Raw genomic sequence first — 18,415 nt, 5'->3', positions numbered from 1 at the left:
ACATTTTTGTAGATTTATTAAAAAAGAAAAACTGAAATATCACATGGTCCTAAGTATTCAGACCCTTTGCTGTGACACTCATATATTTAACTCAGGTGCTGTCCATTTCTTCTGATCATCCTTGAGATGGTTCTACACCTTCATTTGAGTCCAGCTGTGTTTGATTATACTGATTAGACTTGATTAGGAAAGCCACACATCTGTCTATATAAGACCTTACAGCTCACAGTGCATGTCAGAGCAAATGAGAATCATGAGGTCAAAGGAACTGCCTGAAGAGCTCAGAGACAGAATTGTGGCAAAGCACAGATCTGGCCAAGGTTACAAAAAAATTTCTGCTGCACTTAAGGTTCCTAAGAGCACAGTGGCCTCCATAATCCTTAAATGGAAGACGTTTGGGACGACCAGAACCCTTCCTAGAGCTGGCCGTCCGGCCAAACTGAGCTATCGGGGGAGAAGAACCTTGGTGAGAGAGGTAAAGAAGAACCCAAAGATCACTGTGGCTGAGCTCCAGAGATGCAGTCGGGAGATGGGAGAAAGTTGTAGAAAGTCAACCATCACTGCAGCCCTCCACCAGTCGGGGCTTTATGGCAGAGTGGCCCGACGGAAGCCTCTCCTCAGTGCAAGACACATGAAAGCCCGCATGGAGTTTGCTAAGATGGTGAGAAATAAGATTCTCTGGTCTGATGAGACCAAGATAGAACTTTTTGGCCTTAATTCTAAGCGGTATGTGTGGAGAAAACCAGGCACTGCTCATCACCTGTCCAATACAGTCCCAACAGTGAAGCATGGTGGTGGCAGCATCATGCTGTGGGGGTGTTTTTCAGCTGCAGGGACAGGACGACTGGTTGCAATCGAGGGGAAGATGAATGCGGCCAAGTACAGGGATATCCTGGACGAAAACCTTCTCCAGAGTGCTCAGGACCTCAGACTGGGCCGAAGGTTTACCTTCCAACAAGACAATGACCCTAAGCACACAGCTAAAATAACGAAGGAGTGGCTTCACAACAACTCCGTGACTGTTCTTGAATGGCCCAGCCAGAGCCCTGACTTAAACCCAATTGAGCATCTCTGGAGAGACCTAAAAATGGCTGTCCACCAACGTTTACCATCCAAGCTGACAGAACTGGAGAGGATCTGCAAGGAGGAATGGCAGAGAATCCCCAAATCCAGGTGTGAAAAACTTGTTGCATCTTTCCCAAAAAGACTCATGGCTGTATTAGATCAAAAGGGTGCTTCTACTAAATACTGAGCAAAGGGTCTGAATACTTAGGACCATGTGATATTTCAGTTTTTCTTTTTTAATAAATCTGCAAAAATGTCAACAATTCTGTGTTTTTCTGTCAATATGGGGTGCTGTGTGTACATTAATGAGGAAAAAAAATGAACTTAAATGATTTTAGCAAATGGCTGCAATATAACAAAGAGTGAAAAATTTAAGGGGGTCTGAATACTTTCCGTACCCACTGTACATTTAAAAAAAAAAAAAAAAAAAAAGAGTCAAAATTATTTTCTGTGGTTGTTGTTTGCCTGAAACTTTGTGAATAGAACTTAACAACTACTGAGCCTGGAACATTCCACTACTTATGATTAACAATTAACTTGAACTACTTTTTTTTTTATCTGAAGCAATATAAATCAAGTACAAAAGACAGTAAACAAGGACACTATAAAAGGAACATGAGAGGCTGTGGGGATGACAGAGCAAGAGCTGGAAACAAACATCAGTGAAGAATGAAGGCTTTAGTATGTATACTGCTGCTGTTGGAAACCTTTGTGTTTGTCGTCCAGCAGCAGGTAGATGGAGGACTCAATGAGAATGAGATCAGTCAACAGATCAGCTCTGAGGACAGAAGACAGAATCCACCTCAAACAGACACTTTGAGAGCTGAAGCTTCAACTGACAGCCAACAATACTGCAATCTGGGCATCCCTGACATCCATGCAGCACTGAGAGAACTGACCGCCACCGTTACAGAGCAGAAAGGAAACATCAGAGAACTGACCGCCACCGTTACAGAGCAGAAAGAAAACATCAGAGAACTGACCGCCACCGTTACAGAGCAAAAAGAAAAGAACAGAGAACTGACTGCCACCGTTACAGAGCAGAAAGAAAACATCGGAGAACTGACCGTCACCGTTACAGAGCAGAAAGAAAACATCAGAGCTTTAGAGACACAACTGAGGGATGAGATGAACAAGAAAAATGATGGTAGTACCTAACCAAAACATTCACTCTTTTATCAATGATCCTCAAAGTAAAACACCAATGTAATACATTGTATAGTGTAAATGTTAGTGTAAAGTTGAGTGTATACTGTGTAAAATTGTGTTATCTATTACAATAATCAGTGTAAATGTAATTTAACAGAATCTTTATTCATTCACAGAAATTTCAAATCTTACTCTGAGTCAAGTGGAGTTGAGAAAGGAAAATAGAGGTGAAAGTGTGCTTGAATGAAGTTAAATGCAGTGTATTCATTTTCAGAGTAATAGCGCAATATATCACAATATTTCTTATGTTTTTCAATAACAGACAGAGAAATTGCTTTTTCTGCTGGACTGATGGAATCTGGCAGTGGATATATTGGTCCTTTTACCACTGAAATCACACTAACCTACAAGAAAGTCTTCACAAACATAGGGAACGCCTACAACCCAATTACAGGTAATTATCAATGAAATGGAGTCATAAAACTCAGTTTATAGTAATGAAAACCCTTCTGCTCCATTCAGACCTCTCTGCAGTTGTGTAATGTGCATAAGAGAGTTAAATGATCTGCCATCTTTCAAAATTATTACACAGTGTGTTTGGTAATTGAGTAATCATACAGGAAACAGCTGATTCTGTATCTCTTGTTATTTGATTTAGGTATTTTCACAGCCCCACTGAAAGGAGCGTACATGTTTAGAGTCTCTGTATATGGTCATGGCCCAACTCCATCATTTGCCTCCATTTTTATGAATGGAAAGCATGTGGTTGCTGCAGATGCTTATCAGACTCGGGAACGGTTAAACTCCTCAAATGGAGTTGTGTTGATCCTGGAGGTTGGAGATGTTGTCTATGTGAAACTTTTGTCTGACAAGAGGTTATTTGATACCCAGAATAACCACAACACTTTCAGTGGTTTCCTACTGTTTCCCTTAAGATAACAGGAGCTTTGCAGAATGTGAATCCAATAATTGAACCTGAACCTTCAACGTATGATTTAAGATGAAAAACATGAAGAATCATTAACATATGAACCTGTATTAATGAGGACTAATGTGTGTTTGAAATTTGCAATAGATTACTGTATAAAAGTCAGTGTAATACACTGTATTCATAAGTTCTGATCTGTCTATACATGTAAGTTTGTATAAAGAGTTTCAGCACTGAGACAGACAGGACCCATGAATATCACATGTGACTCAAAATGTTTTTGTTAAAGTAGTAAATCTAGAATGTTAAATAATATATTTTTAAGTGTAGCTGGTTACTGATCTGTGATCTGTATTGCTTCATCCTACATAAATAAATAAGAGAATGAGACATTGTGTAATTTTCTTTTCCTAATATTTTCATTGCATATTTCCCCTACAAACCAGTAGTACAGTAATATGTTAGATCAACAATGCTTGCTTTGAAGTCATGATATCATATGTGGTATAATAATGGCACTGCACTGTAATTCATGACATGACATTTAGTTTTCATGTAATTTACAGTTTTTGTCTCTAAAATCTAAAACTGTAGGATTAAAAATAAACAAAGAATTTTATTTTTCTGTCACAAGCACCTAGTTCTTACCAAATGCTAGTTTTATATTGGTCTCAAGTCTCAAACCAGGCTTCAGACAAGGAATAAACAAGCCTGGTTCCATAAGGGACAAAAGGGGAAGATCTTCTACTTCTACGTTATACAATCCAGTATCTAATGTAACAGTAGATCAAAGGCTAGTCCCATTTCCATTTAGACAATACAGCATATGCCTAGCAAACCACTGAAGTATGGCATCAGTATATGGGCTGCATGCAATAACCAAAAAAAAAAAAAGAGGTGAGAGGGGTCAACCTTGTCTTGTGCCTCGATTAATCTGAAAATATGCAGAGGAAATATTGTTAGTACGAACAGAAGCAAGTGGGGCTTTGCATAATAACTTGATCCACGATATAAAACTTGGTCCAAAACCAAACATCTGAAGAGTGTGAAACAAGTAATCCCATTCCACCCTGTCAAATGCCTTTTCCACATCAGCTGAGATCAAAACTTCAGGTACAGATGAAGACATGGGATGATAGGGAATGTTGAATAACCATCTGACATTAAAGAATGAGAGCCTGTTTTTAATGAAGCCAGTTTGGTCAGTAGAAATTATACTAGGAAGTATTGTTCCTAATCGCAAAGCAAGAATTTTGGCTAAAATTTTTACATCAACATTTAAAAGAGATATTGGGCGATATGACCTACACATATGGGGATCTTTGAGGCTTCTCGTAGAGTTTGGGGAAGACAGGCTAGATCAAATGATTCATTGTACATATTTAACATGTTTAATAATGTCTAGAAAATTTCTTAAAAAATTCAGCTGGAAGGCCATCTGGCCCAGGGCTCTTGCCACTTTGCATGGCTGAAATGGCATCCTGAATCTCATTTAAAGAAATGGGGCTGTCCAGAAACTGCACAGCATCAGTAGTGATGCAAGGTAATGAGAGATCTTTGAAAAAATGATTAAAGTCCACACAATCAGAGGTTTGTTCAGCTACAATGACCAATAAAATTCCAAAAAATGAATTATTGATTTCATAATGATCTGACAGTAGGGTATTGTGCACTTTAATAGCTGGAATGATATGGGAAGCAGAGGATTGTTTAAGCTGGTAGGCTAAAAGTCTGTTTGCCTTCTCTACATACTCATAATAAATATGCCTCGATTTAATCAACATCTTCTCAGTGGTAACAGTAGAGAGAGTGTCGGAATCAGTTTTTAAAAGAAGACGTTCTTTAAGTATATAAGATATAATTTGACCTTTAATATAGGCTTTGAATGTTTCCCAAAGGGTGCTATGTGTAATATCTGGGGTAGCATTCACACGGATAAAAAAAAGTCTATTTGGGAAGTAATTGTCTGGACAAAATCCAGTAAATCCAATAGTTAGCAGGTGAACATTCAGCCTCCAGAGTGGACGTTGCGTGCATCTGCACTCAAAATTCAGGCCTAAAGTAAGAGGAGAATTATATGAAATAACAATGGCATTATAAGTATAATGCTGAACCAATGGTAAGGGCTTATTGTCAAATAAAAAATAATCAATGCGAGAAAAAGACTGATGGACATTGGGAAAAAAAGAATGGCCGCACATAGATGGATTAAAAAAAAAAAAAAAAAAAAAAAAAAAAAATCGGCAAACATCTGTGACCGCATTATCACTAAGAAAAGAGTTTATTATTTTTGCTCACTTTGAGAGGGTTGTTCCTCTTTGAGAAACTCTGTCAAAATGAGGATTTGTTGAGAATTGTTTTTTTTTTTTTTTCTCCAATTGTATCGCTTTTTACAATGTGTATGTAGCTAAGAACCATTTAGTTATTGTCAGGCTAGGGGGCTTTATGCCTCAAGCAAACTGTCAAACTGTCTAGTATGGCAGCTGAGCCCATTAGAGCCTAAGCCTTTCACCAAATCACAAGAATTGTCAATAAAGTGCTCTGTAAAGTCTACTCCAGCACATCTCAAAGACTTTTAATGAGGTTAAGGTCAGGACTCAGAGGTGCCAATTCATGTGTGAAAATGATTCTTCATGCTCCCTAAACCGTATTTTGTCTTGGTAGTAAAAGAAAAAAGATTAACAGAATACATACAAATATATATAATACCAGTTTGTAATCAATTTATTTCCAGTTGTCAAGTGAATTATGTACACTAAATCACATTCTGGTGACGGTAAGATTATGTAAAGCATTCTTTTTAAAATATACTGCAAAGATGTAACACTGCATACTATAGTAGTCAACATTTGAAGTGGATCAAAAAAGTTCAAAGTTGTCCTAAGAACTAACCTAACCTTAAGAAGAAGGTTTTAGGATGACTTTGATGAAAGCTTTTGATCCACTTCAAATGATGACTACTATATTTGCATATGCATCAAAGTATGTAACTTTGTTAACTTAGTAAATAACAGTCCAACACTCTGATCAACAGACTTCCTGACACTAATGAGAGGGGGTCATGCTGCATTTCAGCTGTTAAGTACAGTGGCCCAGTAGTGCACAACACAACTATATTTAAAAAGCAAACAAGTTCAAAACACAACAAAATAAAGCCACAACACAGCGGAAATGCTCCCAACCACCAGGGGGCTCTCCAAGCTCAGTAAAGTTAGTTGAACATGTCTGATTTTAAATGTTGAAAGTAATTTTAATGAATACAAATTATATGTTTTAAGCACTTGGTCGAATTGGCAGACGTTCCCTTCATCATGCGCTGTGGTAGCATGTCAAATCATTCCCAGGTATAAATATTCAGCTATAATGCACATAGGTAATTATGAATTACTATTTCATGTCGATATACAGTGGTTACATACTGTTAAACCTAATCGTGGTATTTATATCTTCGTAAAACTGCCAAATCTGCAGAACAGTGGCAAGGAAAACTAACTTTATTGAGCTCATAGAGCCCCCTTGTGGTCGGGAGTATTTCCGTTGTGTTGTGGCTCGATTTCGTTGTGTTGTGGCTTTTTTCTGTTGTGTTGTGAACTTATGTTTGCTTGTTAAATTTATTTGAGTTGTGCACTACTGGGCCACCGTAGTTAAGGATTTGATGTCTGGCATCAATTTTAGACAGATTCCACACTCAATACATTCCGTTTGTCTTTAAGGCAAGCATTGAAAATCATGTTAAATACAGATACTGTACGTTTTAACAAACAACATCTGTTACAGTTATTACATGATCCTCATGTATTACTCAAGGGTTTCTTTACATTTGAAACTCTTTCCACCTTAACCACATATAAACGGCTTCTCTCTTGTGTGAATTCTTTTGTGCCTGTTAAAGCTTCCTTTTTGGTTGAAACTTTTTCCACACTGTTGGCAGGTAAAGGGCTTCTCTCTTGTGTGAATTCTTATGTGCCTGTTAAAGCTTCCTTTTTGGTTGAAACTCTTTCCACACTGTTGGCAGGTAAAGGGCTTCTCTCCGGTGTGAATTCTCATGTGGTAATCAAGCCTTCCTTTTCGGGTGAAACTTTTTCCACACTGTTGGCAGGTGAAAAGGCTCTCTCTAGTGTGCATTCTCATGTGGTACTTAAGACTTTCTTTTCGGGTGAAACTTTTTCCACACTGTTGGCAGGTGAAAGACTTCTCTCCAGTGTGAACTACCATGTGATAAGTAAGACTTCCTTTTTGAGTGAAACTTTTTCCACACTGTTGGCAGGTGAAAAGCCTCTCTCCAGTGTGAATTCTCATGTGGTAATTAAGAGTTCCTTTTCGGCTGAAACCTTTTCCACACTGTTGGCAGGTGAAAGGCTTCTCTCCTGTGTGAACTACCAAGTGGTCTTCAAAGTGTCCTTTATGATAAAACATCTTTCCACATTGAGGGCATGTGTAAGACTTCTCAATGTGAATTTCCATGTGCCTGTTCAAGCTTGCCTTTCGGATGAAACTTTTTCCACACTTTTGGCAGGTGAAAAAGCTCTCTTTAGTGTGAATTCTCATGTGGTAATTGAGACTTTCTTTTCGGGTGAAACTTTTTCCACACTGTTGGCAGGTGAAAGGCTTCTCTCTAGTGTGAACTACCAAGTGGTCCTTAAAGTGTCCTTTATGATAAAAACTCTTTCCACACTGAGGGCACGTGTAAGGCTTCTCAGTGTGAATTTTCATGTGCCTGTTAAAGCTTGTGTTTTGATTGAATCCATACTGTTTACAGACAAAATGACTTATAGTCCCTGTCTTTTGAGCCATCATTTGTGAGGAAGTGTTTTCAGTCTGTGAGCAACTACAAGGTTTTTCTCCAGTAATTAAATCATGATGATTGTTATATTGATCTTTCTCTTCCATTTCATTCAGTACTTCACTCTCCTCTTTCAGTGCCATCAGGTCTAAGGCGAAGAAAGAGAGAGAAAAAAGTTAACCCCAGTTCAATAGCACAAAGAAACAGACATCCAAACATTTAAACATGTAAAGCATCAAAACCAACTTAACCATCAAAACCATCTTATAACACTAAAATACCGAAAGAAATGTTGTCTGATGTAATCTGAGAAACCTTCCCAAAATTGCTCACTTTACTTGCTTTAGGACATGTCTCAAAACTGTCAAACTGGTGGTTAAACCTTTAATTAAAAAAACAAAAACAATTTGAACCAGGAGATCTGATTAATTGTAGACTGATCTTCCATTTACTACATCTTCTAAGGATTAAGAAGCACAAAAAAAAGAAAAGAAAAAAAAGAAAAGAAACTAGGGCAACCTTCCCGCTCAACCATCATACCAAAAACTCATCACACAGTTATTCTATGTAATTATTTATTAGGCAGAATATGTTCGGAATGACCCAACACGATGGTCCAAACATCACTTACAGTTGGAGTTACAACTCCTTAATCGACCAAACATGAAACCAAAACACTCACAGATGCTAGCGAGAGAACACAGCAGAACAAAACAAGAGAAAAACAAAACAATGATATAAAAATAACCAACAGACAGAAAATTAGTGTCTTCTGAACCATGTTCAATTTTCATCAGTATTTGTGAAGAATTTCTATCAGGATTTAAGCCCAATAGTTGCATAGAAACTTTGTTGAAGTTACAAATGACCTGCTTTTACAATCTGATTGTGTATCAAAGCAAAATAATGACAAATGTCTTTGAAAATAGGGATGTCATGAGAACCGGTATTCGGTATTAACATTTTAAAATCCTGATGGTACTTGTTTTTCTACAGTACCGATGGTACCAAACATTTATGCACTGTAGCATGTAGGTTGAATCTAAACAGATTATATTATCTTGTTATCAAAGAATGGCTCACTGAGCAATCAGATTTGATCAAAAAGATCTTAATTTGTGTTCTGAAGATGGACTTACGGGTTTTCATTTTTGGGTAAACTAATCTTTTAATTCTTTTATAAGCGTAGAGGTGTGCGATATGTATTGTCTATGATAATACTGTAATTATTGTTTTAATGACGTGCAAGCTGAATTAATGTATCCCCAAAAATCAGGATACATCGACATTTTTAATTATTAATTATTGTTTTATATTTATATCCTATGATGTAGTTGTATTGAATAAAAAAATTAAACCACAGCAGAACCGAGTCTCCGAGCAACTCAAACTTTAATTAATGAATCAATAAAGAGTGTCACTTGCTTTGTTCCTGAATGAATTGTCCGTTGGAAAAGTCTCACGGAATGGCCGTGTAAAGCTGTGGAAAAGTGGGAGTGTAGAGAGTGGGAAAAGGAACAAAAACTATCCCGTGTAGACCTCACCGACACAACAGCCAGTAGCTATGTTTCCATCCAAAGTTGCATATTTAACTTATGCACAAATTATGAATATTGCATAAAACATTTTAAATAAAGCCGTTTCCATCCAGCGAGTCAAAGAGAACAAAAATGCATACGTTTTTTATGCGCATTTTTAGAATTTATGCGCATCTTGGCGTTTCCATCCAGGTTTTTTTTTTTTTATGCGATATCCTAAAATGCGCATAAAAATAGGTGGATGGAAACATAGCTAGTGTCACAGATCCTCAACAAAACAGTTTCCATACTGGTGTGATGAATCCATTCTTCAACCAGATGGATCCGGATTAAATATTTTGACTGTTGCGAACCCAATCGGACTTATGACCTGTAACGCTGGCTGAATCATAATCATGCACTGTTCGTGTTGGCCAGAGGAGAACTGGCCCCTCGACCAGTGTTGCCAAGTTCGCGGGAATTGGCGGGAGTTTCCCGTGGAATTGGGCTAATTTTACACTGTTGCCGCGGGTTGTTTTTCATGTCCGTGGGTTGAATCGACTCAAAATAACGTGATATTTAGTCCCTGGAATGCAAATTTTACCAGTGGAGCCCCACCAAAAAAGCGAATTTTACCCCCCGGAACTCGATTTTTACCGTGGGACCCCCCTGAAATGCGATCGGGCTAGTTTTGAGAAGCAATTGGGCTGGGTTTTGTTGTGAAAACCTGGCAACCCTGCCCCCGACTGAGCCTGGTTTCTCCCAAGGTTTTTTCCTCCATTTTTGTCACCTGATGGAGTTTGGGTTCCTTGTCGCCTTTTGGCTTGCTTAGTTGGGGACACTTGATATTCAACAATGTTTTTGATCTGCCTGCGTTGACATCAGTCTAAGTTCTTAAATTATATAGGTAAAAATGCCCTTGGAAATCAATTTAGGGTGGCAAATATTGCCCTTTAATAGAAATGTTAATTTCTGTTACTGCTTGTGAACTGACCACCACATAGAATATGAATAATATGAATGTCTTGCTGTCCACAACAGGCCTAAACCAGTCATGGTACTAGCACAAAAACACACTCAGCAAAATGTCTTGTTATTGTCACTAACAAAATCTTTGAAAATATTGATATAAACATTATTTTGTCAATATTGCACACCCCTAATGTACAGCATTATTTTTTATTTCTCCAGGTCTTGACTTTAGATATGTGCAGCAACCATATAAAAATCACAAACAATTTCCATGTTTTTTCAAATAAATTTCCTTTTATCATCTATGGAAAGCACACTATCCCTGCTCTCTCTCTCCCATACAAACGCAGCAGCAGCAGCAGGATTTCTTACTAGAACCAGAAAGTATGACCATATTACCAATAAACTGCATATTATACTGTCCTAAAACATGGGTGAGGTGTGCTACATCGACAACCTCACCATCTTAGTGCATCCCCCATCTACAATTTTTTAGAAGTTGTATATTTATTATGTATTTTGATGTGCTAAATTCAAATATGACAATTATAACAACTGATTGGCCATGTATATTGTGTAGATTTATAGGACTGCCTCCCATCCTGTTTATCTAACACTTTAAAAATCAGCAAACAGTTATAAATAATAATAATATAAAATCATCTCATCATTGTCCAGCAAGTCTTCAAGCACTGGTGGGCTCCATTTGAAGTTATCTGCACTGTTCTCACAAGTTTGAGTCATGATTGACATGTAAATCAACCAATCATGGTTTGTTTTGTTCAGCATCGTGTTTAGGGGAGTGAAACTGTAAAGTCAATGTCCCTACAATAACAGACCGGCGTGTAAAACTCTCAGACGTATTTTAAAGTGTTTACGCCCATGAACCTCGCATCCTTAACAAACTTTTGAAAATCAAGTGTTATTTTATCCTGGTGTGCGATCATTGTCACAGATGTAAACACAACAACCTTCTTCCATCAGGGGGTTTGGTGTCACAACAATTTTGCGGATTAATGTTTAGGCACACAAAATTACTTTTTGAACATTTACAGCAAATTTTAACAAAAACTGATCACTGTTACAATTTCAATTCAATGTGATTCTTCCATCTCACATGTGTTTCTGCTTCATGAACTTCTGATGCTTCATTTACAACTGAACCTGATAGAAGATGTGAAAGTCAAAACAAGTGTTTATTTAGAGCTCAATTTGTGTCTTTGATTTGAATGGTTTGGGTCTTAATGTGACGTAAAAAATTATTCACGATCTTATCTTATTCAATAAATATTTATGTTCGGGTATGTTAAAGTGTATTATGATAATAAGTGCTGCGCTCCTTGTCTTTTGTCTTCCGGTTTGTATTTACATAGCGATCTTGCATATTTTGATTTCATTAAAAAAAAGAAAGACTATTGCATGTTGCAGAGTCACATGGCGGCATCAGACTGCTTCAAAGTGATTCTCAATCAATGAATAGCGCAATTTACACGAATAATGAACGCACATGAACTGTTTCAAATATGTTTTTAGTACCTTTATGGATCTTGAGAGTTTCAATGGCTTTTGTCACGGAATGAACACAGACAGAGGATCCAAGTGCAAGAATAACAATATTTATTGACAGGAAAATGCTGTACAATAACTTCACTCCAAGGGTCAGTCGAGGCAGAGGCTGTGGCGTGCAGAGTGGCGAGGCACTGGGTGGCGCAGGGCTACAGCGGGTATCAGAGAACAAGGATAATCCAACCCAGAAAACAGGGCACACGACGAAAGTCCAGAATCCAAAAACCAGGAAGAAACACACAGAGAACACGACACCGGGAACAGCCTGCAACGAACTGACAAAGACACATAAAGACAAGCACAATATATAACAACCACTAACAAGACACGGCTGGCAACAGATCGCAATCAGACCATAATGGGTGACGCCCACACAATCATTCACTCACACCCAACACACACACACACACACACACACACACACACACAACAACACACGAGGGTGAGTAAGTGAATCCATGAACCGTGACAGTACCCCCTCTCCTATGAGCGCCTCCTGGCGCTCCCAGGAGAGCCTACCTGTTGATAGTAATCATCAATAAGAGAGTGATCCAGGATGTCCCTGGCAGGAACCCAACTCCTCTCCTCCGGACCGTAACCCTCCCAGTCCACCAAGTACTGGAATCCGCGTCCCCTTCGCCTAGCGTCCAAAATACGACGAACCGAATAAACGGGTTCCCCATCTACGAGACGCGGCGGGGGGGGAACCGGAACCGGCGGATTAATGTTAGCATGAAAAACAGGTTTGATTTTAGATACGTGGAATACGGGGTGAATTCTACGGTACGCTGGGGGGAATTTGAGGCGGACTGTCACCGGACTAAGAATCTTGGTGACAGTAAACGGGCCAATGAATTTAGGTGCCAACTTATTACATACGGAGCGGAGCGGAATGTTCCTAGAAGAAAGCCACACTTCTTGTCCGACGACGTATACGGGAGGCTTCAGCCGGTGGCGATCGGCCTGGGCCTTGGTGCGCGCTCCCACCTGAATAAGAGTCTCTCGGGCTCTTCTCCACGTGTGACGACACCTCTGGACGAAGGCGTGAGCGGAGGGGACCGCGACTTCGGATTCCAGACTAGGAAAGATAGGTGGCTGGTAACCTAGACTACACTGGAAAGGCGACAGGCCCGTAGCCGACACTGGTAACGAGTTGTGCGCGTACTCCACCCAAGGAAGCTGCTGACTCCAGGATGAAGGATTCTGAGCTACCCGACATCGCAACGTTCTCCCCAAATCCTGGTTGGCTCTCTCAGCTTGCCCGTTACTCTGGGGATGGAACCCAGATGACAAACTAACAGTCGCTCCCAGTAATCTGCAAAACTCCTTCCAGAATCTGGAGGTAAACTGGGATCCCCTGTCAGAAACCACGTCTACCGGGAGGCCATGAATACGAAAGACGTGATTAATGACAGTAACCGCTGTCTCCTTGGCAGAGGGTAATTTGGGCAAGGGGATGAAATGTGCCGCCTTCGAGAACCGGTCCACTACGGTCAAAATCACCGTATTGCCCTGTGAAGGAGGGAGGCCTGTTACGAAATCTAGCGCTATGTGGGACCAGGGTCTTGAAGGGACAGACAGCGGTTGAAGAAGCCCATCTGGGGAACGATTAGAAATCTTACCACGAGCGCAGACAGAGCAAGCCAAAACAAAATTGCGAACATCGCGAGCCATGCAGGGCCACCAGAATCGTTGCTTAACCAAAAACATGGTACGACTAACCCCTGGATGACAAGCCAGATTGGAATCATGGCCCCATCGGATAACGTCTGGACGTAACCTCTCTGGTACAAATAATCGACTCGGTGGGCACCCGGGCGGAGGCGTTACCCCTTCTAAGGCCGTGTGGACCTTCGACTCGACCTCCCATGTGAGTGAAGAGACAATGAGTCTCTCAGGTAAAATACACTCGGGAGTGGACGGGCGCTCGGAACGATCAAAAATACGAGATAAAGCATCGGGCTTGATGTTCTTAGACCCGGGACGATATGATAGAGAAAAATCGAAACGACCGAAAAACAGAGCCCACCGAGCCTGCCTAGAGTTTAGTCTTTTAGCGGATCTGATGTATTCTAAATTCTTATGATCGGTCCAGACGATGAAAGGTACCCCCGACCCCTCCAACCAGTGACGCCATTCTTCCAAAGCTAATTTGACCGCCAGCAGCTCCCTGTTACCAATGTCGTAATTCCGTTCGGCGGCGGATAAGCGATGAGAAAAAAACGCGCAAGGATGCATCTTATCGTCCGTGGCGGCGCGCTGGGAAAGAACTGCCCCTACCCCCACCTCTGAAGCATCAACCTCCACCACAAACTGACGTGAAGGATCAGGGGCGACAAGAATGGGAGCCGAAACAAAGCGGCTCTTCAGATTGGAAAATGCAGCCTCAGCTGTATTAGACCACCTGAACGCCGTTGCGGTGGAGGTTAAGGCGGTCAGAGGAGCGGCTAGTTGGCTGAAGTTGCGAATAAAACGCCGGTAAAAATTGGCGAATCCCAAAAACCTCTGCAGGGCCTTACGGGAATCTGGGATTGGCCAATCCACCACAGCCTTAACCTTGTCAGGATCCATGCGCACCCCCTCAGACGACACGATATACCCTAAAAATGGAACTGACTGTGCATGAAAAACGCACTTCTCCGCCTTGACAAAAAGCCCATTCTCTAGCAGCCTCTGGAGCACTCGTCTGACGTGTTGCACATGTTCCTGGAGAGAAGAAGAAAATATCAATATGTCGTCCAGGTAGACATAAATGAACTGATCGATCATGTCTCTCAACACGTCATTAACGAGTGCTTGAAACACGGCGGGCGAGTTGGAAAGGCCGAAAGGCATAACCAAGTATTCAAAGTGCCCTCTAGGGGTGTTAAATGCCGTCTTCCACTCATCCCCCTCCCTAATGCGAACCAAATGATAAGCGTTGCGCAGGTCCAATTTCGTGAAAAGAGACGCGCCCTGCAGCCGTTCAAAGGCAGAAGACATCAACGGCAAAGGATAAGTATTCTTTACCGTGATGTTGTTCAGTCCTCTGTAATCAATGCACGGCCGCAGCGACCCGTCCTTCTTACCCACGAAAAAAAAACCCGCCCCCGCGGGAGACGAGGAAGGGCGGATGATCCCAGCTGCCAGAGAATCAGAAATGTATTTCTCCATGACCTCCCTTTCCGGATTAGAAAGTGAATATAACTTGCCTTTAGGCGGAGAAGACCCTGGTACTAAGTCTATGGCACAGTCGTAGGGACGATGCGGAGGAAGAGAAGCAGCCCGGGACTTACTGAACACTTCCTTCAGGTCAAGGTACTCCTCTGGCACGTTTGACAGATTCACCGACGACTCCTGTAACACAGAACGAGACACAGAAGAACAGGCAGACAACAAACAAGACGCATGACACTGGTTGCTCCATTCTGCCACGGACCCCTGACCCCACTCGATCCTGGGCTTGTGTTTGAGCAACCACGGATGACCCAAGACGACCGGATGAGTAGTAGATCTAGAAATAAAAAATGGCAACTGTTCAGTGTGGTTACCGGAAGTGATGACGGTTAAGGGCTCCGTGGCGTGTGTGATGGTGGGTAGCTTCTGTCCATTAAGGGCGATGACAGTTATGGCATGTTCCAAAGGGTGAATGGGTATGTGCAAACGCGTGACCAGATCATAGTCCATGATGCTGCCCTCCGCCCCCGAGTCGACCAGAGCCTGGCAGGTGTGATGCCCCGATACCCACTGTAGTCTCACCGGGAGGAGTGTCGCAGATGAGGATTTATCCAAGGAAAGACCACCCGACAATAACCTCGGTACTACTGTCGGGCTCTGCCTTTTACGGGACACTCCCTAAGAAAATGCCCCGCCCCTCCACAGTACAAACACAGTCCCATCTCTCTCCGGTGTAATCTCTCCTCCCGGGAGAGCCGAGCTCTACCCACCTGCATGGGTTCAGGATCGAACGGGGGACCGACCGTGTTAACTCCGCTGGCACCGCTCTCCTCCATTTCCTCGAAGCGCGCTACGGGCCTCTTACGCGCCGCGCGTTCTTGCAAGCGAGCGTCCACCCGCAGCGCGAGCTCAATGAGACCGTCGAGACTGGTGGGTAGATCCAGCTGGTAAATCTCCTGCTGAACACGGTCGGCCAACCCATGCAGGAACATATCCCACTGCGCCTCCTCGTTCCACTTGCATTCCGCTGCCAGGGTGCGGAATTTGATGGCGTAATCAGACACTGGTTGGATTCCCTGCCGCAGATCCGCGAGTTTGCGCGCGGCCTCCCGTCCCGCCACCGAACGGTCGAAGACCCGTCTCATCTCCTGCGACAGGGTGTGGAATGAGGAGCAGCACTGATGTTTGTTCTCCCACACCGCTGTTCCCCACAACGCTGCGCGTCCCGTCAGAAGCGTCATGACCAACGCGACTTTAGATTCCTCAGAAGAAAACGTGTTAGGTTGCAAAGAGAAATAAATAGAGCACTTCGTTAGAAAGGCTCTACAAACATCTGGTTCTCCAGCATACCTCTCTGGTGCAGGAATACGCGGCTCTTGTTGACTGCTGACGTTGGCGGATGGGTGGGGAACAGACGGTGGAGCTGGCGCAGTGGGAGATGAAAGATGTTGAACCTGGGTAGATAACTCAGCCACCTGCGCCACCAACGCCTGAACGGCACGAGCAGTGGCCACCACTTGCTCGTCCTGATGATCCATCCGTTGAGCACTCCTGCTCAAATACTCCTGAAGATCCGACGACCTTGCTGGATCCATAAGTGGTCAGTTCGTTCTGTCTCGGAATGAACACAGACAGAGGATCCAAGTGCAAGAATAACAATATTTATTGACAGGAAAATGCTGTACAATAACTTCACTCCAAGGGTCAGTCGAGGCAGAGGCTGTGGCGTGCAGAGTGGCGAGGCACTGGGTGGCGCAGGGCTACAGCGGGTATCAGAGAACAAGGATAATCCAACCCAGAAAACAGGGCACACGACGAAAGTCCAGAATCCAAAAACCAGGAAGAAACACACAGAGAACACGACACCGGGAACAGCCTGCAACGAACTGACAAAGACACATAAAGACAAGCACAATATATAACAACCACTAACAAGACACGGCTGGCAACAGATCGCAATCAGACCATAATGGGTGACGCCCACACAATCATTCACTCACACCCAACACACACACACACACACACACACACACACACAACAACACACGAGGGTGAGTAAGTGAATCCATGAACCGTGACAGGCTTTGCTCTCAATAGAGGCCTCCCTGAGCCATCGGATTTAATCAACAATATCTTAATTTGTGTTCAAAAGATGAACAAAGATCTTACGGGTGCAGAACGACATGAGGGTGAGTAATAAATGACATTTTCATTTTTGGGTGAACTAACCCTTTAAAATAAAAAATATTGTTAAAAATCACACATTATTTGTCACATGTAGTAGACCATTTTTGTGCCAAGGGTAATAGGAAGATTTTCCACCCGGCTACCACCGCAAGTATATTTCAAACCATGGGGAAGCAATATAAATTAAGTCTCCATGTTTTTGTTAGGCCCTCTTCACCATTCCTGATTTCTAACACACACTCACAGCGTTCAGCCAGATTTGTGGCTGTCAGGGCAGAAACGAAAGCTGCTGTTCTCCATATGTTTTTCCGTTATCTCTGGGCCCATTCATATATAAATTGCTTATTTTGTTCATTAGTTCAAAAGATCTGAAAAAACCCTTACATTTACCCACCCGTAGACCCTCCCCTCAAAGAAATCAGGACAGAAGTGGTTGAAGGTGGAAAAAAGAGACGCATTAAAACACCAGGTGTAAACCACCAGTATGTGTCTCCCTCATCCGCTTGTGATCCGATCGACCAAAACACATCTTAATACTAGGTGGAAACAGCCTAAGATACTGTTGCATAATTAAGTGAAAGAATAATGGTTTTCATTGTTTTTAATTCAGAAGTTGATTTTGGGTTTAATTTTACAGAAAATAATGTTGTCTGAAATATTTTTCCATTTATATGTCATAATAACAAACACCAAACAACCAGGATCTTCTCAGGCTGAAGACAGCATTAGTATTTGTCTGGTCATGTGATCAACATGTCTAACCCGCTCCATGTCAAATAAAAACACTTTAATTTATTAGGATATTCTTCACAAATATCATTAATTTCTGTAGAGCTGAATATTTTAATGAGGATCAAATGACTGAGTTCAGCTTTGAGAATGAAACCAACCTGTTTGTTCCTCAGTTTCTTCTTGTTTCACACTGAATGTTTCTTCAATCTTCATGTCTTCACTTTCCTCTTTAATAAACTCCAACTTTATGTCTTCAATCTCCTCTTTAATAAACACCATCTTTATAATAGTGTGTCACATGGATCTCAGTCACTTCACCAGGAGTTTTTCTGTGTTTAAGATGAGAATAATTAACAGAAA

General features: G+C 41.7%; 4 protein-coding genes across 4 annotated transcripts in view; 1 reads left to right on the top strand and 3 right to left on the bottom strand.

The window, feature by feature from the left end:
- Positions 1 to 18,415, bottom strand: part of LOC127511452 (uncharacterized) — a 332,174-nt gene that overhangs the window by 208,972 nt on the left and 104,787 nt on the right. Inside the window, exon 14 of the mRNA XM_051892264.1 lies at positions 18,214 to 18,384. The gene's annotated coding sequence lies outside the window, so the exon portion shown is untranslated. The remainder of the gene's footprint in view (positions 1 to 18,213; positions 18,385 to 18,415) is intronic.
- The window catches only part of LOC127511103 (gastrula zinc finger protein XlCGF57.1-like), a 125,721-nt gene that overhangs the window by 106,868 nt on the left and 438 nt on the right, over positions 1 to 18,415 (bottom strand). The gene's annotated exons all lie outside the window — the stretch shown is intronic.
- On the top strand, positions 1,667 to 3,481 carry LOC127511226 (uncharacterized). The gene is made up of 4 exons (XM_051891996.1): positions 1,667 to 2,212; positions 2,391 to 2,441; positions 2,537 to 2,668; positions 2,873 to 3,481. Exons 1-4 carry the CDS (start codon positions 1,735 to 1,737, stop codon positions 3,151 to 3,153), a joined length of 942 nt encoding a protein of 313 aa, XP_051747956.1. The 5' UTR covers positions 1,667 to 1,734; the 3' UTR covers positions 3,154 to 3,481.
- Positions 5,844 to 18,382, bottom strand: LOC127511187 (gastrula zinc finger protein XlCGF57.1-like). The gene is made up of 2 exons (XM_051891877.1): positions 18,214 to 18,382; positions 5,844 to 8,073 (listed from the first exon to the last, which is right to left on the bottom strand). The coding sequence occupies exons 1-2, from the start codon at positions 18,332 to 18,334 to the stop codon at positions 6,980 to 6,982; spliced, it is 1,215 nt and encodes a 404-aa protein (XP_051747837.1). The 5' UTR covers positions 18,335 to 18,382; the 3' UTR covers positions 5,844 to 6,979.

This window comes from Ctenopharyngodon idella, chromosome 4, assembly GCF_019924925.1.
Source record: "Ctenopharyngodon idella isolate HZGC_01 chromosome 4, HZGC01, whole genome shotgun sequence".
Lineage (NCBI taxonomy): Eukaryota > Metazoa > Chordata > Actinopteri > Cypriniformes > Xenocyprididae > Ctenopharyngodon > Ctenopharyngodon idella.
The sequence above is the reverse complement of the archived record's forward strand: the minus strand, read 5'-3'. Positions and strand labels throughout refer to the sequence as shown.